The sequence below is a fragment of the Protopterus annectens genome, chromosome 1.part2, assembly GCF_019279795.1.
Source record: "Protopterus annectens isolate FY-2018-M chromosome 1.part2, PAN1.0, whole genome shotgun sequence".
NCBI lineage: Eukaryota > Metazoa > Chordata > Ceratodontiformes > Protopteridae > Protopterus > Protopterus annectens.
This window is the reverse complement of record NC_056727.1, coordinates 823,428,917-823,454,372: the sequence shown is the minus strand read 5'-3', so window position 1 is coordinate 823,454,372 and position 25,456 is coordinate 823,428,917. Positions and strand designations below refer to the sequence as shown.

At 35.1% G+C, this 25,456-nt stretch overlaps 1 protein-coding gene across 1 annotated transcript in view; it reads left to right on the top strand.

The window, feature by feature from the left end:
* RYR2 (ryanodine receptor 2) overlaps nucleotides 1–25,456 on the top strand; it is a 6,224,161-nt gene that overhangs the window by 2,189,854 nt on the left and 4,008,851 nt on the right. Inside the window, exon 13 of the mRNA XM_044059048.1 lies at nucleotides 25,247–25,411. Within this exon, the coding sequence (XP_043914983.1) occupies nucleotides 25,247–25,411 (165 nt within the window). The remainder of the gene's footprint in view (nucleotides 1–25,246; nucleotides 25,412–25,456) is intronic.

Below are 25,456 nucleotides of genomic sequence, written 5' to 3'. Positions count from 1 at the left end.
ATCATCTTAATACCACACACAAGTCTGTCTTTTATCAACTCAGCCCTTAAATCACCAAATCTGCATGTTCTAGCTTTGTTTCTCAAGTCAGTTTTATAGACTGCAAAAGTTTCCCCAGACTTTTGATCTCTTGTATAAAATAAGAGCCTTTCCACTGTAATATTTGTTTAAGGGTTACACATTTCTCTAAATTTATATTTCAAGCACTTGGTGTTTCCCTTGACTCAGACGATACCACTATATGATTGTTTTCCCCCTCCCCTGCAAACACAGCAGGTGCATACACAAATGAACGCTCTCTTTCTAAGGCTTCTGAACCAGCTAACGTAAGCAGAATAAATGCCTTTGTATGGTCATCTTTATCAGAAAATGCAGCTTGTATGAAAATATTGTACTCTTCTTCAAACATTCTCCAATTCTGTGCAATATTATTGTCAAAAAACAAGTAGACCTGGTTTCCAAAATCCGTCTGCCATGCCAACAAAGTATGCCCAAATACATTGAAAATACGGCCGTTGTAATTATGTATGAACATGTACACACAGCCAGCACTTGTAATAACATTCAAATGCAAATAAACTCTTTGAAATACTGTACTTTGTGAAATATGCTTTGAAATGGCTGTATTTTGTGAAATAACTATACTGTTATACTGTGCCAACATGCACATTCTCTATATAATTCAGATATCTTGAATAGCTTTAAGAAATACAAAAAGTATGTGCTGTGAGCTATTTAAAAAAATGTGGTTGTTTTCTTATTTTATTCATTTTGCATGATTCAGACTTTATTTCAAACATTTGTCATAGTTATTTGAATATTTTCTCAATATGTCACAGTTTCAGACATTTTGCTTACTTGGAAATTAGTTTAGAGCATTCTGAGTGCTTTGTTTTGTATTTTGTGAATAAGAAATCATTTAAGTAAGCTTTGATACCTGAAATACGTTTCTGGCCTGTTTTTGTGAATTAAATGTGCAATAGGGATGATCCGTTCCTCTATATTCCTCCACCTTTAACTGAGTGGCTTCTCAGTCCAGAATCTCGATTTCTGGATCCCATTCTGACACCATGTTGCTTGTCTTGTTTTACCATTGAAGACGAGCAGGCGGGGTAGTTCATTTATAGGCTTTATTACAAAGAAACACATCAGGATGGATAGTAGCAGTACAAAATATAAAACTGATTGACAGACTACACAGACATACATGCTTACATCTCAACAACTTACTACAAAATGGTAGCGAGGCTTAACCGTGCTCAGTATTTATGCACTTGCGCAAGCCCCTAGAAAGCTTCTTAAAGGTATACTTACATATTGATCTACATGTTATATGATACATAGCAATAAATGTTAAGTATATAGTTTGTCAGTTAATTTGTTAATACAGTTTTATTACTTTTGTATAAATGTATATTTGCCTATGTCACAAGTGATAATTCAATAAAGGTGGTTAGGAAAAAAAGAAAGAAGTGTTGAAGAAAACAAAGCATGCGACTGTAGAAATGTAGCTGTCATTTTACTTTTTTGTTTAAGATACTCCTTGTAAGACAGCTGGTTTGTCTTTAGCAGAAATATCTGTACCACAAAGACTGACATCTCAGTTTGATTCACTTCTAGTGGATCTAAAAGCAGAAATCTAAAAAAAAAAAAAATTGAGTCAGGCTTTGGATAAAAATCAAACAGAGTACTCTTTCACATAGAAATCAAACCTTTATACAGAACTACACTTTTGGAAATAATATTCAGCTAAGTGAACCGAGTGAGTAATCGAGTTGCTCAGGATCTATTATGTTATACACTGATCATAAATAATGGTACATACATGGAAAAGCTTGTAGATCATGTAGGAGTAAGACTGACAGTCTGTACAAGTCTATGAACCTGAAAAAAGAGATTGAGAATTCAATGTACAGTAAGGAAGTTCCCAAGTTTCTTAACAAAAACACCCAACATATATGGTAGATCAGAAGCTGTACTGTTCCCATTGTGAACGACAGCAAATGTTCTTTGAAGTCTTTGCTACTACTCCTGTGTGGCATTTTGTTTTTGTGAAAGGCATAGCTCTAACTGACTGAAGTGCAATATTCTGATAGTAGTTAAACCTTTTCCCTTGTAAATAGCAAGAATGCATTCTGGTTCTACCTTGATCTTCATAGACTGAAAAATGACATTGAAGCTTTGAAGTGGTATGAAGTGACCTAATTGCTGTTAATTCTTTACTAAAATGACAAATAACATGGAGTTCTCAGTATAAGACTAGAAGGTGCTGAGTTCTGGTTGGTGAGTAGCTAGAAGGCTGGGGTTTTCTGCTCCCCTCCTGAGATATAGTAAAAAGTAAAAAAGCCTGTCTAATGAACTACACGCTGCTAGAACTGTATAAAGAAAGAGGGCAATCAGCCTAAATGAGAAAAGAAAAAAGTGAGAAGCTAAGAATGGCCTGAAGACCAGTGAGGTATCTAACTTGGAAAGACAGGATCAGTGCAACTCTAGTGCTAATGGCTGCCATGTTGATTTTCTTTGTATGAAAGAATGAGAGTGGTGGGAACACATAGCAGGCAGCATAGCAGGGAAAACCAGAGATTTGATTGGAAGGGAGGTATGTCTGTTATAAAGATAAGTGTGCAATGGCTCAGCTAGAAATGAGAACGCTTCAAAAGCTTAGTAATACTTTTTAGGAGTGGTCATAGAAAGCATGCAAATAAATAAAAATAATTAATAAAGCAAACAGGGAGACTATCTCAGTAAATGATAGAAGCAGTCTGGTAATATAATATGTCAGGAAGAGTCAGCAGTCAAAGAGCTATAAACAAAGATGAGAAGAAAGATATGAAAGTGAAGAAAGGGGAAGCTGAGGCATGCTAATTCTGAAATAAGATGTAAAAGGAGTAGAACGGAGACTGTAGTGACTGGGTAAGCAATATAACACAGCAACCAGCCTATCAGTGAGGTGCATGCTTCCCAAAAGTATAGAAGTAGAAGAGATGAAAAACAAGGCGGGGCAAAGGTGAGTCTGCTATAACATATAAAGGAAATGTAAAAATGTAACTCAGAATAAGTTGCTGTTAAAATTGAATGCAACAGAGTTATCATGAAAGGTGAGAGATCAATGTCTATCTAAAAGGTGAATATTAAAATGCAAAACGTAAAGTAGATGTACACAAATTATATGCATGATATACATGACTGAGACATATCTAGAGAGATTAAAAATAAGAAGAGAAGGAACATGAAATATAGGAATAAAGGATGAACTGCAATATTATTACATTAATGGTAGCCTTGCTGTCTCTGTGACTAAGGAAGAAAGATAAAGGTGGGGGAAGATGTAAAAGACAGGGAAAGAGGGGAAATCCAAAAGCAGATGGGCAGAGAGATGATACATCTCCAGCGATGAATGATAGAGGGTGCTGTTCTGAATGTAAGAACCATGCATTTCATAAAGGCCATTTGAAACATGACAGTTTGAGACTGCATGAACATTCGTTGAAGTAGTAAGGAAATTTAAGTAGTAAAAAAATCACAAAAGGAAGACTAAAGCATAGGCTATCTAAAATAAATAGTCATAAATAAAAAAAAATGATAAGAGTGGAAAGAAATGGAGTATAGCAACATGAGGTGGGTGGGGGGTGGAACAAAATGTGCAGAGATAAGAAGAAAAACGGCAGATGGAAAACAAGGGGGGAAAAGGATATATCAGAGATGAGTACAAGTGGTATGAATGTGACAAAAGAGAAGTGGTGTGAGAGTATGTTGACCCACAAAATTAAAAGGAACATAGGGTTTTAAACAAGGACAATTACATGTATATAATTTTAAGATTACTTAGTAAGTTGAAGACTCAAACAAGCTCCACCGGCAGCAATGAATATCCACAGACAAAAGACTGATTTTTTTTTTTTTGATTTTTAATCACTTTTGTTCTTTAATTTCATTAGAACTTCAGCAGAAAAAAATCTAAACTGAATCAATACCATTTAAATAACCCTCCGAAAAGATCAAATGATCCAATCAGATCAATAGAAACTTGCAATGGCTTACATCACACTTAAAACTCCGAACAGTACAGGTAATCCAAAAAACCACAAAAAATACACAGTGCAGGATCCGATAAACCCAAACAAGCACCCAACAGGCAATGCCAGATAAGCAAAAACCGTTTAATAGTTTGAAGCGCTTTTCGTCTGCAAAATATGCAGACTTCTTCAGAAACATGGGTAAAGATTACAATCAATCCTTATAAGGAAGTTATGCTTGCTAATTGTTAAAAACATCAATAAAACAATTAAGCAGAAAGTAAAAAGTTAATTAAAAAATTACCATAAACACAAACTCCTCCTGTCAATTAACTCGACCAGCTTACTACACATTAAGATATAACCTACGTTGTTTGACTCTAAAGTAACTTAATAAGTCAAAGGCTTCCATAATGGAAACCACAGTACAACTACACAGTGTATATAGTACTGATCCTATTAACATTCAGTACTGTATAGTACCCTATCAACAACATTAATGTTGTTGTTATAACTGTGTAATGTTATAATAAACCAAAATAAATGAACAATGAGTGGCCTAGCAATAAACCGTTAAGCTACACTAAACTATCTCTGAAGGCTTCTAAGTTTTAACACACTACTTATTGAACATGAATCATTCAATCCTGGAAAAGAATACGCGTTAAGCCTAATTTGCCATTTAAGTTCTGATTCTTCTAAAAGTAAAGGTAAGGGGGCTCCCCTCTTGTTTTCAAGTATTTGGTCAATAACCAAAAACTTGAAACTATGTTCATTGTGACTACAGATGTGTTTAGCCAGTGCGTTCTCCTGTTCTTTCTTTGTGATGGCATATTGGTGCTCATATATTCGTTCACGTAGTTTCCGCTCCGTTTTTCCCACATAAAATGCGGAGCATCTCTGGCACTTAGCCAAATAAACAACCATTCTGGAGTTACAACTAGCTCTACATCTCAACCTAAATACCCTGTGGTGTATTACAAATCTATTACTTTTTTCAATATACCTGCACTGATTGCAGTTTTGGCATTTAAAAGTGCCAGCTGTCCTTGAGAAACTAACCTACATCTGTAGTCACAATAGATAGCCATAGATAAATTGCCAAGATGATAAGGGTTTCCAATAAAAAATATGGAAATAGTGTAAGTTAAGTATTATCCCAATGTGGCACAGCATGTTCAACATGATCCTAGAGCAATAAATAACAGAGACTTGTAAAAGGGCAGTAATATCAGTGTTATTTAAAGAAGTTGGAGAGGACCCCGCCAATCCAAGTTCCTATTGCCCAATTTTTATAGTGAACTATTATTATAATTTATTTGTAGTCATACTGGCAAACAGATTGGCTCTGATTCTTCCCAGAATTATCAGTATGAATCAATGTGAGTTTCTAAAGGGTAGGAAAATATTCAATAACATCCTGAAAATGCATATGAAGCATTTGGAGACAGAAGAGGAGAACAAAAGGCTGGTGCTAATAGAACTACATTCAGGCAGGGCATTCAGTAGACTGTGTTGGAGGTACTTGTGAGAAATAATATACAATGTGGTTTCCCCATGGACTTTATTAGCCTATTATAAGACATATATAAGGACTCGAATGCAGTGATAAATATCAATGATATGATAAATCCTGGGGGGCTGGGCAAGGCTGCCCACTCTCCCCATTGTTATTTGCTCTGCGTTTAGAATCATTAGTGCAAAAAAGTAAGGCAATCCAATATAATGGGATGGGAGTGAAACAGGGGCAATAAAAGGCTAACAGTGTTCCTGGACAATGTCATTGTGTATATTATCTAGCTGGATGCATATATTAGTCAGTTTACTCAGGTGTCAGGGCACAAGAAAAATGATAAAACAAAGCAATTTGTATGAACTATGTACCATCTGATAGGCTGGTTTAAGAATACCCACATCTTTGGATACATTTTAAATTAAAATAGCTGGGAGCATGGATAGGGAGGAATTCCAATGATTCTTTGAAAGAGACATGGGTAGAGGTCAAAGGCAAGATTTTGAACATGCTAAAAAAGATGGAAAATCATGAAAGTGGATTTAGATCAGAGGGTTTAGGTGGTAAAAATGCTTATTGTTCCCTTAATAGTGTGCCCTGTACAGGCAGGGATATTTGACCCAGTGTAGGGTTTTTGTGAACAACTGAGAAGCTAATGATGTACATTTGGAAAGACAAAGACACAAGAGAGTGGAAAGGCAGAAGATGATTCTACCAGTAAATGAGGGGGGAACTAGGAGTAGAGCACCTGCAAGAATATTATTGGGCTGCTCAAATGACATTAACATCTATAACTCAAAATTGAAGTGGAAGATGCTTAGACTAGGGGGCTATAGTCTGAATGTATGGAGGCTGAATAAATGATCACAGGCAGTAGCTATGAAGGAGAATAAAAGATATCTGGGATTGGTTTATAGCAATGTATCTTGTTTGGAAGTTTCAGGTGTAGCCTATTAGACTAGGTAAACAGAAATTTACAATTGATACAACTATCACAAAAAGATGGGGGAGGTGGAAAGAAAGATATAGTTCTTGGAGCAACTGCAGATGTGAAGAAGTAGACTGGAATGAAAGGAATTTTTTTGAGAAATACAAGTCAAACAGGAGAGATGCCATGAAGTATAGAGGGCTAGAGATGCCAGATATGGTTAAAATACTGATAAAGGCCAGAATGGGGGAGGTGATCAGTAAAAGACTAATAAATAGAATGTATAAAGCAGTAACCATAGAGGCAAAACCAAGGGTAGAAAGTAGAGGTATGATAAAAAGTTGCAGAGACAGGAAGTACTCAGGAAAATTGGAGAGAAATCTGCAGAGCTCCCAGGGTGGAGACAAAATCTAGGAAGTTTAGAAGATTTGTGTGGAAGTGTCCACGCAAGTGCTTTTTTTCTCCATATAGGCTGCATAAAATGTTTCCTGAAGCCAGCCACATGGGTTGAAGATGTGATCAGAGTCAGATGAGAGATTGGAGGCACATTTTTTGTACATGCAGTAAGCCTGAGAGTTTCAAAAAGGAATTACAAACTTTAATCCAGCAAATATTAGGGTGTGAATATCAATTACAAGATAAAACATTTTTACTTGGACTGAGTAGAGAAGCTGCAGGAATGTGCACATGCATTAATAGTATTATTATTGAAAGTTGCTAAGAGTGGAGTGACAAAGCAATGGAAAACAAATGGTGAACTAGTAATACAGGAGAAAATAAGGTTAATTAACAATATAAAGAGAAGCTATGAAATACAGACCAACTAAAGGACACAAATAGAAGTGAGACATTGGTACACAAGTAGAAGTGACACATTGGGGTCAATACAGGAAGGACAGGGCCAAGGCAAATAAGATTATATAGGTGATGAAGAGAGCTGATAGGAGAGGAGTTTGTAACCGAAGGAAAAACATGAGACTAAAAGTCTAAATAGGGAAATAACTGATTGTGTAATACAGCTGAGGAGAGTGAATATAATATGTGAAACATGAAATGTAAAAAATATTGAAACAGAAGCTATGTAAACCCTGAGACTGAGTGGAGCCTGATGTTTAAGTTAGTAGATTGCTTTAGTAACAACAGATTTAAAATATTTTAGCAGAACACATGTATGGTGTATGTGCAGTAAATGAAGGGTATACTTATTTTGCAGTAGGGACTAGTTAGTTCAGTTTAATTAGGTGTTATTTATTTATTATTTCACATTAGCTCCAGATATAGTGAGCTACACACATGTACTAGAAAAATGTGTACTTAAACGTATACTTACATTGCTACATGGCTCGTATCAACATTGAGTATAATTTTTCTCTCAGTTCTAGATGTTACTTTCTGCCCACTATGTACCTGCTTTCTTTGCTTTTTTGTAACTGCTCGGTTCTGCATTTTGTTACCTTGTATTTTTAATTGATATTATATTGTTAATCTCAAATTTATTTCCAAATGTGTCTGCATTATACTGGAGCTTTTCTCCTCGAGTCTCCACTGAAAATGGGCTTCTGGCAAAAAAAATGTCAATTAAACAAATAAATAAATAAATAAAAATATTCATAAAATGAAAAAAAAATAAAAACAGGGACATAGCAGACTACAGGAAAGGAGTTTATAATGAATATTCTGACAAGCTGATACGAAACAGTGTACACGAAGGGAGAAAAGAGACTTAGAGTTGATAGAAAAAGAAGATAAGTATAGAGAAAGAAATGATAAGGTATTAAATATAGAGGAATGTAGTGCTAAGAAGAGATAATAAAGTCTTAGAGAAACAGAGGGATTATGATGTAGGGTAGATATTAAGAATGTAAAGGAAAATGTGGTTGAAAATGAAGAGGGAAGACAAAGAGGGTATAAAATATTTTGTCATATAGGGGTTCAAGTAGGTAGGAACATATAAGTAGGATAAAATACTGATTATAGTGAAAGCTGGAAGTTAAGATTGTGGTAAGAAAGAGACAGAGAGAGAATGAGAGGTAGATAGGGATTCTGAAGAAATGTTCAATTTTAATTAGTGCATATGAAGAGCCAAGCTTTGGATAAATATTCCCTTAATTTGTGTTTAAAGGAAGGTAGGATAGGGATAGGCTAGGGAGTATGAGTAGATACTTTTATTGTGAGAAGTGTATGAGTCATGAGCTGTTGTTTTCCCACTAGTTATCTGTTGGGAGATATTTATGGAGGATGGAGTTAAGGGTAGGACAGGTTGTCAGTTTATCAGATTTTGGGTAGTGATAAGCTGTAGATATGTTAAGATGGTGTGGAAGCTCGAGCCATTTGAGAGACTGGAGAGCAGTACAGTGGTGGGAATTATATTTAGAGCTATTTGCAAACTTAGTTATTTTGTTGTAGCAGATAACTAGTTTACTTTTTATTATGGATTGATGTTAGTAATGTCTGGGGCATCATATAAGACTGATAGTAAAAGACATGCAGTGGCCAGTGTAGTTTTAGTGTAGGTGCTTAGAAATCATTTGTGTGTATAGAGTCTTCCAAGTTTCTGGTGGGTTTTTTTTGACATTGTTTTGTATATGGAGGTCAAATTTGAAGTTATCATCTACTGTCATACCAAGAAGTTTTGTATGCAGAACCACTTCAATTTATGTGCTATTCAGAGGATAGATTTTAGAGTTATTTTTTGTCAGATGTAAGAGTTTTGGAAATAAAGAACAAGAGCTTAGTTTTCTTAGAGTTAAGTAGAAGTTGGGCATCAGAGAGCCAAGTCTCAATAGAAGTATTAAGCTTCCTGGGTTATAGCTTGAAGGTTAAGCAGAGAATTTGAAGAGCAGATGATAGTAGAATCATCTGCATATTGGATTAAAGAACCTTGACAGGAAGAGATGTGAATATTATTGATGGATATATTAAAGAGAAGGGGACCAAGTATGGTGCCTTGGGGAATGCCAGTGTTATTGGTTAAATATGCTGAGTGTGAGCTTGCCATCTAACTAATTGCTAGCTATTAGATAGGCAACTGGTGAACCATGCAAGCATGGGAGTTGAGAGGCCAAGGATGGATGACTGATGAAAGAATTTGGGAAGGGAAACAGTATTAAAGGCTTTGGATATAGCAAGGAAAAGTGATAAGACCAGTTTGACAGAATCCCTAGCTTTATTGACAGGATCCATGAAGGATAATAAGGCAGTGGTTGTACTATGGGCTAGTATCTAGTGAAAAAAGTTCTCTTTGTTGGTCTGTGCATGCATACTTCTTAACCTCTTAGTACCAGAACTCTGGCTAGAGAGAACAATAATGGGGAGACAAACAACCAAAAATAGGGACAGATTTTAAATATTGGTCTTATAAACTTAGAAAGTTTCAAGAATAAGATATTTTGCATTAGCATGCATTTTCTGAAAGATATGATGTCTGAAACTCAAATGACTAACATTATTTAGTAACTGTGATATTCTGTAATTTGCCAGAAAACCTCAAATGTTAAGAGGAACAGATAAAAAACATGACACAAAACTCTGGACTGTTTGGAGTTGTGTATGCATGTTGTTTTTGGCTCTACTATGAAGTATGGATTACACATTAAAGTTTTACAGCTATTAAAACTGTTTCATTTTCCTTTGTTTTAGCTATAAATATATATATATATATATATATATATATATATATATATATATATATATATATTTATATATATATATATATATATATATATATATATCTATTCACTGACAAAAAACAGGTGCTCGGTGAAATGTGTGCTCGGACTGAATACACACCACACTCTCCAAAATTCGGAACCAGTGCTGGATTTTGGAGAGTGTGGTGTAAATATATATATGTGTATATATATATATATATATATATATATATATATATATACACAAACACACACATATATATATATATATATATATATATATATATCAAGTAACAATGCTAACTGCAAGACAGAGGAACTAGAAAAGCAGTCAGAAAACCAGGGACCCAAAATGGAGAAAATGATGGCCACTTCAGTTAAGGAGATAAACTATTGTATAGATACACAAAGGTAGACATAAACAAGCCAGAAGAATGTATACTAAAACTTAAGAATATAAAAGGAGGTTATGTAGACACGGATGCTGAAAAATGTTGAGCTACTAAATGAGTACTTCCAGGTAATTTAAGGAGATTTACTGCGACTAGTCAGCAGTACTGATCTGAAATTACAGTCAGTCCCAATACCATTACAAATTATAAGCCAGTGAAAGAACTTCAAAAGCCAAAGAAAGATAAAAAAATGAATCTGATGTAATCAACCTTAAAATGCCTAGGGAGCTGAGTGATACCACTGGGTAATATTTTCTGCAATCATGGGAGAAGTAAAGTCCTTAAAGACTAGAAGCAGGCAGGTGTGATTCCCTTTCACAGGACTGGAAGCAGTAAGGAAGTTTAAAATTATTATTTTTTTAAACACCTTTTTTAAATTAACACTCAAGACACTGGCACACATGCATTAATAGAAGAGAAAAGAAAACAAGCCATAATGAAGTTTTTTTTTCATACATTATACATTGCATGTATGTTTTCTTTCTTTATAGCAGCTGTCACTCAGTATTACATAAACTGTTCAGTTTCTGCCTTCCCTTAATCCTCAGTCGTCTGTCTGAACATTGTTCTGCATGTATTTTTCTCACAATTTGCATTTATTGTATAAATAAATAAATAAATAAATAAGTGCATAAGTGTTGTACACTTTTAGTTCATAATTTATCAGTACAGGTTTTTATGCATACATGTACATAATAATAACACTCTTTACTTGGTCTTATTAATTCTTCACTATTTAATTTAATGTGTGTTTATTAATTTATCTATATAAAAATATATATATATATACATAGCTTAAGGATAATTTTGACATCTCATGTATTTAGTTAAGTTCAGTTAAGCACAGTCATATTATGTCATTTGATTCCATATGACACCTTTTGATGCACTTCACTATATTATGTATACATTCCATAATATCATGCCCGTTAGTTATGGGCAGGTTTCATATCATTTATAGTGAATTTTACTCAAACATGACTATGATTGACTATAAGCATTCATTTGTATATATTAGTAACGAACTTTATTTTTTGTATCTTGATTTGCATAAACACAAAAGTTTTCATTAGTGAGTTAAATCATTGACTAAGTGTTACAAATGCTTCAATTTTAATATATTTTTATTTTGTTTATTGTTTAGTACAACACTATAGATGTTTATATAAGAACATGCATACATGTTTTTTGAAAGTATAAAGTATATAGAAGCCTAAGGTCTGAGTTTAAAGCGTGTTTAAATGGTTAAGTGTTTTTAACGTTTCTTGCATCATTTAGATGCTAATTGATTAATGAGCAGACTTTCCCGCGCTTGAGCGGTTGTATATAAACTTTGAATAGTTTTAAGTAATTTATCTGATGAAGCGTGGATGGACCACGCGAAAGCGCTCATTTTTTACTCCTAATAAACTACTTTGTTGATTTTAAGAATTGCCAACGTGTTTTGTTCCTGTCACAGCAGCTCTTCTTGGATATTGGATGTTTCTCACGTGTTTTGGTACTATACTTCATCTACACACAATTTGCATTTATTTCTATGTAATTTGCTCCCTCCCTTTTCTAAACATCACAGCTTCAGTTCTTTTAGCTCTTTAACAATGTTCAGTACTTCAATTACAGTTGGTTTAAATTTTGATTTCCATTTTCTAGTAATTGCTTTGTTGACAGACAGAAGTATTAAACTTGATAAGGCTTTGCTATGTCTAGGCAATTCAGATAACCTTCTGCCTGTGTTATAGATATATGAGCCTTTACAGTGTAAGGAGGTTTAAAATTATTGACCAATCAGTTTGTCTTCAGTTGTAGGTAAAATTGTGGAGCTACTACAGGAAATGGTATTCATACAGGAACGACAGGACCAAAGTAGATAAGACCATGGAAAGGACATGATATAGAAGGCACTTTTCTGGTACAAGATTTAATTCCCCTTCATCCTCATTTGTTTACTATGTGTTACCTTGAGCAAGTCTCTTAAACAGATATCAATTCCAGGTTGCCCCTGAAAATGGACTGTGTATCCAGTGGGCCTACCTGGCTAACTAATGGGTATTGTTTTTATTATAGATATAGTAGCATGTCCTCCCCATGGTCGAGTGGCCTCCGAAAGACATGAGTGAATGGGTGTGCCTTTGCTCAAGGTTGGGCGTCGGGCTGGCAACTCGGCACCATAAAAAAAAATCTACTGCCAATCATTAGTGGACCTGAGTTCCGCTGTGGCGACCCCTAACCAGGAAAAGCTGAAAAGACAAACAACATGCAGCAGGATACTAGACCTCAGGAAGAAGAGACTGAAATTTATCCGAATGGGTTAGCAAGGTCATAAACCAAATCAATGCACACTTAGATTTCAGCAAAATACTTTATACAGTACTGAACAGAACATTAATAAACTGATTACGGACATTTGAAATGGACCACTTTGTGGTAATGTGAGAAAAACACAGTCTAAACCAAGGGACACAGAGAATTTTAGTAACTGAAGGTTGCTCATATAATGGGGTAAGTCTGATTAAGATACCACGGACTTGAGCACTGGTACTTTTCAATATCTAGCTGTAACATTGTGGAACCATTTCACTAAACATATATTTTTGGCTGATAACACAGTTATATGCAGTAGGGTTGTTGTACAAAAAGATCTGAACAATTAGTGTAGATTGCTGTTTATTCAATGGTTATGACTAAAGGTGCCTCTTGAAGTACATGGCACAAGCTGGTTTTGAACTCTACCATGTTTCCAGTCTTTGCCATGTGTACTTGTAGAAATGTTTCACTTGTTGATTTAGGTGCACTACTTTTGGGAGAGTAAAAAGTCGAGATTTTGCAACATCTGGAATAGTGTAACATAAACTTTGTCTCATATGTTTAAGACCAATTTCAGATGCTAGAAATATGGGAAGTTTACCCAAAACTACAATGGATCAACTCAAGATCACAGCTGAAGAAGCACTGAGAGATAAGCATGCAGGGAATTTTAGATGTGATAACGACAAAGACAATACACAGTCAGAGGAGGGTAGGAACTAAAAGGAGTGTAGGTCAAGATGAGTTTAATGGAATAGATGAGGAGAATATTAAAAAGAAAAGGTGAGGGGCTTTAGTAGGTGTCATTCTGGAAAGCAATATTAGTAATATGATCAATGATGAACCACCTGATCAAACTTCAATAAGAAAAGAAGTATTAATCATTGGTGATTCTATGCTGAAGGGTATAAGAAATATGATATCAGGTTCAAATAGAAACTGGGTTACAGTTAAAAGTCTTAATAGAACTAAGATGTGGGATGTACTGATAGCACTAAAAAATCTTTTTGGCAAAGCAAGAAAGTATGGTAAGGTTATAGCTGCAGGTGTAAATGATGTTGGCAGGTGTAATGCATCTGCATTTATCAATATGGTTAAAGAAATTTATTGCATTAAGTTAGAATGAACAATTTGAATTGAATTGGTGTTTGTTGATGTTATTCCTGTACAAAGATTCAGATTAAAGTAAAAAGTTGCCAGGACATACAAATTATTTGAGAAAGACCTGTCTAAAGACAAGTATTAAGATAATTAAGTTATGGGAAGATTTTGAATATAGGAAAGATTATTTTTGGAAAGATAAGTTACATTTAGATTATAATGATAATAGGTTTCTAGTGAATTTTTTTTATTGAAAACAGAGAATGTAAGAAAAAGCTGAGAGAAGGATTAGATAACATCTTAAATGCTTATATGTATAATGCTAGAAGTTTAAATAATACATTTGTGGAGTTAAAAGCTAGAGCTTTAACAGATGAAACTGATCTATTCTTAATTACTGAAACTTGTTTTTCGTAAAGAACACCTCAAATGAATTTTTCAGGATAAATAACTCATCATTATGTCAGGTTTAGTAAGAAGGGTAGTGGTTTATCTACTTATGGGAACATGAAGTTTATCTCTAATATGACAAGTAAATCAGTAGATACTGAGATTATGACTGTTAGTATAGTAATTAATAATAGGACTGTTAAGGTATGTTTGTTTTACAGACCCACAGGTTTGAGCTATCAGGAAAATTGTGATTTTAGTAAAAGTTTGAGTAAGTATGATTTAATACTTGATGATCTTAATGCTCCATATATTAATTGAAAAGGTACGTGTAATGGTACAGGTGTGTTACACGAGTTGATTACATTAGATATGGAACTTGGTAATGAACAGCTAGATGGAGACCCCACTTTGGGAGGATATACTGGATGTAGTATGTGTAAAGAAATGTATTAACAAAATAAAATGTAGTGCTGTTCCTCGGTTAATGATGTCAGACCACTATGGTGTAAAATGAAATTTAAGATTAAGTAGGACTAATATAAATATAAAAATTAGTCAGTAAAGTATTTATTTTATAGAACTGATTTTTCAAAGAAGTTTTTTGAGTAAAGGAAATAGTGAGTCATAAAAGTACTGATATGGCCTGGGAACAATTTTGTACTTTTATTCACCAATTAATAGTGAAACGTGTTGCGGCTGTTTTGAATAGACCTAGGGTTTTTAAAACATCTCAGTGGAACTATGAACTTGACAGATTCAATAAAAGAATAAAGTTTCTATGGAAACATTTTAGACTATTTCCAAATTCAGGTAATAAGGCTAGGTATAAAAATAATATAACCATATTTAGGAGACTTTTGAGGAAGGCCAGAAGAAATTACAAGATAAAATTAGTAAAATGTATTCCTGATAATAAGAAGGCTTTCTCCAAACATCCTAATCAATTTTGAGGCAGGAAGACTGATTACAATATTGTGTATAATAATAAAATAATTACAGATGTAGGATATTTGGTTGATTTGTTTTTGGATACAATAGTTTCCTCTAAAGAAAGTTATTGCATAAAGGATGAGTTTTGTTTAATTTGGATTAAGATTGTCCTAATTTATTTGGATATATTAATACTAAAGATCTAGTAAAAAGTAATTCTTCTTCTGCAGCAAGTCCTGATGGGATCAACCAATATTTTGTTAAGTCTATTTTAGAAAAGATTATGCCTTGTCTAAATGTATTTTTCAAAGAACTTTAAAAACAGGTTATATGCCCAGATAACAGAAAGAGTCATTAGCTGTTCCAATATCTAAGGGAGGTGAAAATAAATTTGTTGAGAATTTTGGTCCATTTAGTCTGACGAGTATACTAGGAAAATGTTTTCAGTGGGTCATTAGTAAATATATATTGAATACATTAGGTTTATGTATAGACATAATGCAACAAGGATTTACCCAGGGGAGATCATGTAGGGAAATTTCTTATCAGTCTACCAACCACTATAGGAAGCATTTGACATTAGGTTATCTGTGGCGTTATCTATTTAGATATGGCTAGCATCTGACACCATCCCTCATAACAAAGTAATATTCCTAATGTTGCAACTAAATATGAATCTCTATGTGATAAGTTGGGTTAAGAACTAGTTATGTTTTAAATCTAGTACAGTTCACTCGGGGAATACTTTATCCAAGTCTAAATTTTGTTTCTGGAGTATCCCAGGGATCTGTTTTAAGGCCAGTTTTATTTGGACTTTTATGATATAGTTTCTTATATGAAGGGATTTGGATGTGTAAGTATACTGAGGACTTTAAGATGGGGTCAGTTGTTACTACAGCTGAGGATCATGACCTGGGTTTCTTGGATGAATTTTACACATTGTCATCTATTAATAATGTGGAATTTAATATAAAAACACTTGTGTTCTTCATTTTGGTAGTAATAATAAGTTGTAGTCTTATGCATTGAATACAGTCACATTGGATATAGTGAGTAATGTTAAGGATTAAGGAATAAAAGTTGATTGTGAGTTCAGTTTTGATTTACATCTTATGAATATTATTAGAAGACACTATTTAGAGATTAATAATATTTTGAGAACTTTATAAGTAGGGCTAGGGAAATTTTGGTCCCACTATTTAAAACCATGGTATGACCTGTAATAGAAATGCTGGCATTGTTTGTATGTTTAATTTATTAAAGATTGAAATATTGGATTGGATATGGAGATTTTATTCTTGACAGATAAAATGTTTTAGGGGGAAGATGTATAAAGATAGACTTTGAGGCATTTATTTAATCTCAATAATATATAGTTTATTTAGTGATAATTTAATATTTATGTATATGAGCTTTAAATTTGAAAGCTTAGTGGTAAGTGTGGGTATAAAAAAAAATATCATCAGAAAGGAACTAGAAATAAAGATTATTTGTTGGTAATCCCTACATGTAAAAGTTGAGTTTTGGGCAATTATTTTCATTTTAGAGTTGTTTGCTGGTGGAATTTGAATGAGATGTGTATTTGGGTGATCAAGTTTATGACACTAGATGGATTAGAGGCAGGCTCCTTAAAGGTCTTTTAGGCCCAGAGTCTGAAGTATAGAACATTGAACATTGAACCATCATTTCTTTGGACCATCATCCATCCCCTTGTCTGCTCAAATGATCCATTTGTTACTCTGTAAAAGAACCCTATGGACCACTTGGTCTCTGGAGGTGAAGTTAAGCACACCTAGAGCAGTGCCATAATCTGCAAAAAGAGTCAGTCTTTTTATGACCCTAATCCTCTATACCATCAAAGGCTTTTCTGTAGGCTTCAATAGTGTCGTGTGGCAGGATGCATGCATGCTTCCATGTATGCTAATCCTTAGTCTTAGACAGCATGCTTGACCTAGGCTGCCAGGCTATGACAGTGGATAGTTTACCTGCATTCCTGTAGATGTCAAAAAATGGAGGGTCAACTCCCTTCCCCTAGAATGGATAAGATTGGATCAGCTACTTATAGGTTCATATGTAAGTACTGGGCCAGCTGCCCCTGCAGGCCATTTTAAGCCCAGCCAATTTCCCTTTTTGTGCTTGAAATAACCTATCCCGTTTGGTTAGAGATTGGCCTTACCCATCCCATGGTTGATAATTATGTATTACCCCAATGAGGATAATTGGGATCATACCATAGATAATTTTAGAGACTCCACTATGCATGGGATAAAACATTTAGGAGCTGCCTCTGTCTATTAACATTATAGTGGGCAGTCCTGGAGTAAATTTTCTGTTTCCCATCCATAGATCTAAGTTGCACTTGAATATGGACAGGAATGAATTTTGTTTTATGTGGATGGGGGAGTCTGTTCCCTAGCAATACATATCCCTCCAAACTGTCTTATTGATATTGCAGAAGAGTTTTAAATCTCTAGACCAGGTATTTCTGGTGCCATTTGACTTGCTGATGTGTAAATCAGTCAGTAATAGGTAGGAGGATGCCATGTATGCCAGACACAGGTCAACACTTAGCAATATGTAGGATATCAAGTATTGTGACAGGGCTTTGAGTCAGTCCATGTAGGACATGTTGTTTAGGCCTTGTATCCTTTTAGCAAAGTATCTCTGTGGGCATTCTAGCTGTTGCATACATCTGGACAGATACATGTCAAAGGGAGTATTATACTCACTGATTGCCCTAATGAGGACTGAGTAAAGTTATTCCCCATCTTTTCCCATCTGGCTACTGTAGCACCTGAGCTTCTAAATGAACTCAAGAGTTTGGGTCATAATCCGGACTTTATCCCTCTGCACCACTATTTAATGCCAATATATTAAGATATATTCACTTAGTTATGACATTACACCTTTGGCAAACATGCAGCTTCAAGTATTGCATTTACTATCCATTCCATGATAGTCCTTTACACTTTTCCTTAAGAACCAGTAAGGCTTAAATATTTGAATATGTAAGATATTACAGATGCTAAGGGACCTGTCAAGACTGGTAGAATGATCTAAAACTTGACTGCTTAAATTTGGTGTCAAATACTAAATAGTGAAAATAGTAATGCACAGAATGTCATGCACAAGTGGGGACGTACTAAATACAACAGTAGGAAGGAACTGGTGAAACTCAAATGTCATGTACAAGTGGGGGGGGGGGGTACTAAATACAATAGTAGAAAGGAACTGGTGAAACTCATATCCAGTGGTATACCGGTAAATAAACAGTCTGATAAACCAGGTTAGAGGCTATTGTGAAAAGGAATAAGTAAATAAGCAATATGACATAGAAGGTGAAAAGTTGTGCAAAGGAAGAAAGGTCACCTGTAAACAGAAGCTATCCCTCTCTTTAGATTACCTATCTCTTTCACACCCATAGTAACCGTTTCTGTAATTATTCTTTCTGCACCTACAGTGTTACTCCAATTTCAAGAATCTCCCTGTTGCACCTAAAACTCATGAATATGCTCCAAAATTTAAAAACAGATATTTTCCTCCAGTGAGCCGGTTAAGATGCATATGATCAATATCTTCCAAGACTGTGCATTTTTAACTGCATATTAAAAAACAGCACTTTTCACTACAAAAGTAGAAGAAAAATGTAATTTTTTTGTTACTTTTTGTTGAAGTATCTGGTAAATCCCCTGCACCAATCTTAATGCATGCCGCATGCCACCAAACACACCAGACAGAACTCTAATATGTACTTCACTAATCATGCCTATAAAACACTAAATAACATCAGCGGTTTTATGTTTTTTTTCTTTACTTAAGAAGAGCATCCTCTTTAGCCTGAACACTTTGCTGAGCTCTAAGTTTCCATATATGTGATCCCAAGTTGCCCAGTTGTCTGAAGGCTCATCAGAAGATTCATGATCTGATTGGTCAGGCCTTCATAAGCCTTCAGACGTTATTATAGCTTGAGAGAAACTAGCAGAAATGTATTATGAATAATTAGTTTCCTTCCCGGGACCTACATTTGCAAAACAAAAGGATCAGTCGAATTCTGCAATGCTGTCAGACATTTGCCAAATGAGGCAGCAGTTTGTACATCCTACCTGTCAACTATCGTTAACTATGCAGTTAAGTCCTTAATTGTTTCCTCATGTTTTGCAATGTCCTTTGTAAAATGTCTGATTTTTGGTAAATCTGTTTAGTATTTAGTTAGTTAGCAATATCAGGCATTAGTGTTTTCATACTTCTTATTGTTCAGAAAATGTGTGCAGACAGAAAAACTGTTGTCCTGTTAGCTTTTAAGTAAATCAGAGTAACATTCAGAAGTGTCCCTGATTTTGTGCTTTTGTCTGTCCCCCCACTTCCAATATTTCATGTTACCAAATGACAACTAGGAAATTATGATTTTTTTTCATTTTGTAACTACTGTATGTCCCTATTTAGCAACTGCAGCAGTTTTAATTATTATTATTATTATTATTATTATTAATTTGTCTGTCATTTCAAAATTGCTACTTTTTGTTTTGGTAACTGAAGGATGGCTGCAGTTACAGATAATGACACACAGCTTTTAACTGGCCATGGCTGTGCAAAATGCTCTCTATTTTGCCTTCCTTCACTACTGGCAGACATCATTACAGAGTCATAGTTTTTGAAATAATTTAGGATTGTGCTCTTCTTATTGTTCAGATTTGGCTGTTGGTGCACTGCACCACCATTTCTTGTTAAGAAAGCAGAAATTAGAGTGAAGAAGTGCACCTGAGGAATATGTGTTAGGAAGTATGACTGAGTGTGTGTGTGTGTGTGTGGGGGGGGGGGGGGTGGAAGATTGCGAAGTATGGGTTTCGGTAACTATTGCATGTCCCTGTTGAGTAACTGTAAGACAGTCAGATACTGTGGTATGTTTTCACTCATAGTTATGAATATGATTAATATTAATACTTATATTAGTAGTTTGCCCGACAGAGAGTTTGTGAGGTACTTCATTGTATTAAATGAAAACTTACATAAATGCTGGGAAACTTCTCACTGTTTCCTTGTGTCTAACTACTACTGCTTTGCAGATATTCATACTTGTTTATCAATAAATATAATATTTATGCAATGCATCCATATTTCATGTAGGTATCTCAAGCATTTTCCACGTAGTAGCACGGTGGAGCAGTATTTCCCAGAACACAGGTCAAGAATGTCTGCTGACCCAAATACAGTGAGAAAATGTGCCTTTTATGCCAAGTTATGAATATGTCCCACACTAATATTCCTGTTAATAACTTGACCCAGATTGAAAATTAAGGCTATTTCTCTGCATCAAATAGAAGCTTACATAAAGCTACAAAAGTTGTCACTGATACCTGCTCTCTGTAGCGTTGTCACCTCACAGTAAGACGCTGTCCAGTTCGATTCTCAGCTAGAGCATCTTCTGCGTGGAGACATGCGTGATTGGGCGTAACTTTGTTGAAGGTTGTGTGTCAGAGCTGGCAACTCGGCATGTAAAAATCTACTGCCAATCATTAGCGGACCACTGTGGCAACTTCTAACCAGGAAAAGCCGAAAGACACAACAAGTCAATATGCATATATTTATAAATATTATGTTTCTCTAAGTAACCTAGGAATTGTCCACTCCCAAGGGTGTAGCCATGCATAATCTTTGTACTCTACTGAGTACATTTTTTTTTTCTGAGCATCATATCAACATAGCTTTTTTTCATGTCATATTATGTCTAAAACTGTCTAAATGAATGTCTTTAACAACATAATCTAAATCAATATTTTAATAATTTTTTGGGGAACGACTGAAAATGTTACTTACATTTATTAAGTGCTTGGGGGTAGCATTTTGAGAGATGGGTCCATATTTAAGTGATATGTATCCAAGGAGGGTAGAACTAAGAGCTTGTGAGTGCAAAGTGGAATTTGCTTGCTACACCCCTGTCCACCCCAATACACTCTGGAACAATATTTTACCTACCCAGTCACCACAGAACACCCCTCAGACAAATGGAGTACGTGGCACTTGAGAAACTGTGAGTTGTGTTCCAGAAATACAGAATCTGTTTCTGTGGTACTCCATGGTATCAAATGAAAGCATACACAGTGCTGAAAAAAACTTTGCACTGATAGCTGGTGTCTAGCAAACACGGCTTTGCAGATTTATGCATTTATTAGTCCATTCAATATGCAAATATGCATGCAAATCCTAATTATGTACATATATCAAAAACTGAGAGACATCTACAAAACTGATATGCAACAAAATGTGATTACAACTTCATGAGCAAAAGCCAAGCTGATACTTGGGGACTATCTGCTATGAATGCAGATATATTAATACTTGTTTACATATTATAATAATTAATTTTGCATATTATTTAATTACTTGTTCAGTATAAAATTACTGTTAGTTCTGCTTGACAGTGAAGAGGAGTGTCTACTGAATAACTTTCATATTTTAACTTTTTTTGTAACTTTCATACGTTTTGAGATAAGTACATTTGTTTACAGGTATTCTGAAAAATTGCATCCTCCAAATTTTAGCTCAAGTGAAAGGTATCCTAGAAGGAACCCTGCAGGTGTCAGGAGGTTTGCTACTGCACTCAGGCTAGGTGTGAAAGGGCTATATAGAGTAACATGAACAGTACTGGAGACCTCATTTTTTCCATGATATTTACATGACAGAGGCAGTACGTAAGGGAAAGAAAATGGTGTCGCCAAAAGCCATCTAAAGAAAGGCTACTAGAAAGTAATACACCTTTGGAGAAAGAACTGAGGAGAAGTGATGAAACAGGCCTGTCAAGCAGTTCGGTCAGGTATATTCCATCAAATAACATGTCTGAGAATTACAGGAAAGTCAGAAAGTACGATGTGTAGGGTTTAAATACATAGGAGGAAGCATTTTATGCAAATGGTGGTGGACAATTAGATGGCCTGCTCAAAAAGTTAGTACACTAAAAACGTGACAGATGTCAGGGATTTCATACACTTGGGAAAATGAAATAAAAAAGAGGCAAACTGCTGGCTAAGTAAGACTGGTATTATACAGAGAGCAGAGAACCAGCAGACTAGAATCCTCTCCATCTGTTATGTTATACTTATGTTATAAGCTGATAAGGGCAAGTCATTTCTAGCTCATTAATACCTCTGTGCTGTAGAATGTTACCCCTTTAGCAGCTTACACATATCCTTCCATTTCAGAGCACTTTCTGAAAAAAAACAAGTTAAAAAGTATAAGACAAGCAGATATAAATATTTTGTGAACAGTAAAAGCTATAAGACTGGCACGAAGAGCTATGCTATCAGTAAAAATAGTCTTTGTAGTGTTAGTAGCTAGTGCATTCACAGTCTTTGCATCAGTACTGCTATATATTACAATGCACGCAATTCCAGAGTGATACTTTCTCCACATTTGCACAGGTAAATTGTTATACCTTGGAAACTGTATAGCCATAATATATACTGTCAAAGCACTTTTGTTAGTCAGATGTAAGCTTTCACATGACAGCAAGAGAATTAGATATTTACAGAAATATGAACACGTATGCTTAATGGTATAATTAGTAATATAAGTAACACTGAATATCTCTCAAGATATGCAACTTAGTATAAATATCCATTGCAGTTTTCTTAATAATCTAAGGCATCACCTGAAGTTAAGTCACTTGGTTTGGACATATTAAGTGCATATGGAAATAGTGCATATCTTTATAATTGCAAGCAAACAGCTGGCAATATATTATGCTGGATACTCTACACTGACAATATATTTTTTCTGTCTCCCACAACTTCATTCCACAACATGCCTCTGGATAACATGCAACTCTCTCCGTTATGAAAATATGACTGCAGATATGAAAATATCAGTAGTAAATGACAGTGATTCATTTTCTTCTGCAGGGCATCCTAGATTAACAATATAGTGCCATTTGTACTTATACCTTGGCCTTTATAATACTGCCTATTACGAATTAGCAAGCCATTTAGTTAAGGAAACCAGACTCAGAAAATGTGTAGACACCATAAGGTCTATGGGTTTTAATTAAAATTATATAAAAAAAGTGCCATAGGCTTGAGTGAGCTAGGTAATATCTTAGCTTCTATATTACAATAGAGACACCATTTTGTCTTCATACTGCTTGGAGGATAAGTCTTGCCCTTGTTTTCTACTTCACTAGCTTTTATTTTAAGTGTTTCTAAGACTTATAGTGTAGCTTGTTAATTACAAGAATAACCTTGAGCACTTTGTACATGGTACATAGATCTCAGTTGCATTTATATGGTCACACTTTGTGTGATGCTGATGAAATGTTGTTAACCTGCACATAAATACTCAGGTCACAACTTGTAAAATATCATTTACTGAGTCTTGTGTAGTTAGCAAGAAATATGCTGATATATAGCAGCACTATTGGTCACTACCTGACCTGGAAGTCACAGGATTTACCTACAAGCAACATGAAAACAAAGAACATGTGGGTAAATTCACCCAGGACTGAGTAAATCCTGAATGAGTCATGGTTAGGTGGGAAGTTTTAGTATTATACCAAAAAGTTATTAAAAGAAAACATTTTCTTATCTTTTTGTACAACTCCATTGTGTGGTGGTGTTATTTCACTTTAACAGCTGCATTGTGTTGTATAGAAAGACATAAATGCAACAGTTTGTGCCAGTAATGTTCACTGTGCATGTATTATAACACAGACACACACACATACATACACACACACATATATATATATATATATATATATATATATATATATGTGTGTGTGTGTGTGTGTGTGTGTGTATATATGTGTGTGTGTGTGTGTGTGTGTGTGTGTGTGTGTGTGTGTGTGTGTGTGTGTGTGTGTGTGTGTGTGTATATGTGTGTGTGTGTATGGGCCCCTGCTAGAATGTTGAATGTTCATAACATCATTTATTACAGTGAACACAGAAGATCGAAAGGCACAACATCGAAGTGCCGTAACACCAAAATTGAAAAGATTCAGCTGTGCAGATGAGTACTCATACTTCTTAAGAAATACCCGGTCTAGGGATCTAAACCTCTTCTCAACATCCAGAGAACAGTTTGGAGGGACAGGTATAGTTCACAAAGGATACCACTGCTATGAAACAGGCTCCTCATTCACATAAAACAAAGTCCTTCCCTGTCCATTTCCAAGAGCAGCTTAGATCTATAGATGGGGACAGAATATTTACCCCAGAATTGACCCTGTGCTACTAATGGACAGATGCAGCTCCTGAATAATTTATCCCATGCATGAGTCCATTAGATTCATTAGGGTTAAGATATAATTATCATCCATGGCAAGGGTAAGGTCTCTCTATATCCAAACGGGATAGGTTATTTCAAGCATAAAAAGAAAAACTGTATAGGTTTAAAATGGCCCATAAGGGGAACTAGCCTAGTAATTACCTATAAACCTATCAATCCATGAGTGATTGTGCATGATTGCGGTACAGCTGGATTTGGGGTTTTGCCCATTCCCAGCTGCAGTATGATCTTGGAGTTGGTATATATAAGTAGCAGGGGGATGGGGCAGTAAAGCTTTTATAATTGATGTTTTTCAGTTGTGGTGTTGTAGCACTTCAATATTGTGCCTTTTTGATCTTCTGGGTTTGCTATTGTGAACGTCGATGTTATGAACATTCATCATTCTGACAGGGACCCATATGTATACATACATACATACATATATACATATATCTTCCTCTCAGATGGGTAAGTAGGCTCATCAACTCATTCCCATTCCTCCCTGGCAGGATGCTCAGGTGCTTAGGTAATAGGGTCAAATCCTTTATGCTGCACAGCTCACTCACCTTGTTCCATTGATTTCTAGGGAAGTAGGAAAGTCTTTAATAGCTATTCTGTTTTAAATGGTACCTGTTTGTTAGTGAATAAACTGCATCCTACAGTTTGTTAAACATTTTCATGTGTAATTTTTTTCTTTTTTCTAGGAAAAACTGGACATGGGATTAAGGAAAGAAGGAGAAGGAATGGGTGCTCCAGAGATAAAATATGGAGATTCTATGTGCTACATACAGCATGTAGATACATACCTGTGGCTCACCTACCAGTCAGTGGATGCAAAGTCAGCACGGATGGGATCAGTGCAGAGGAAGGTAAGCTTGCTACTTATTAACAAAGCTAATGTACTGCTTTCTGAT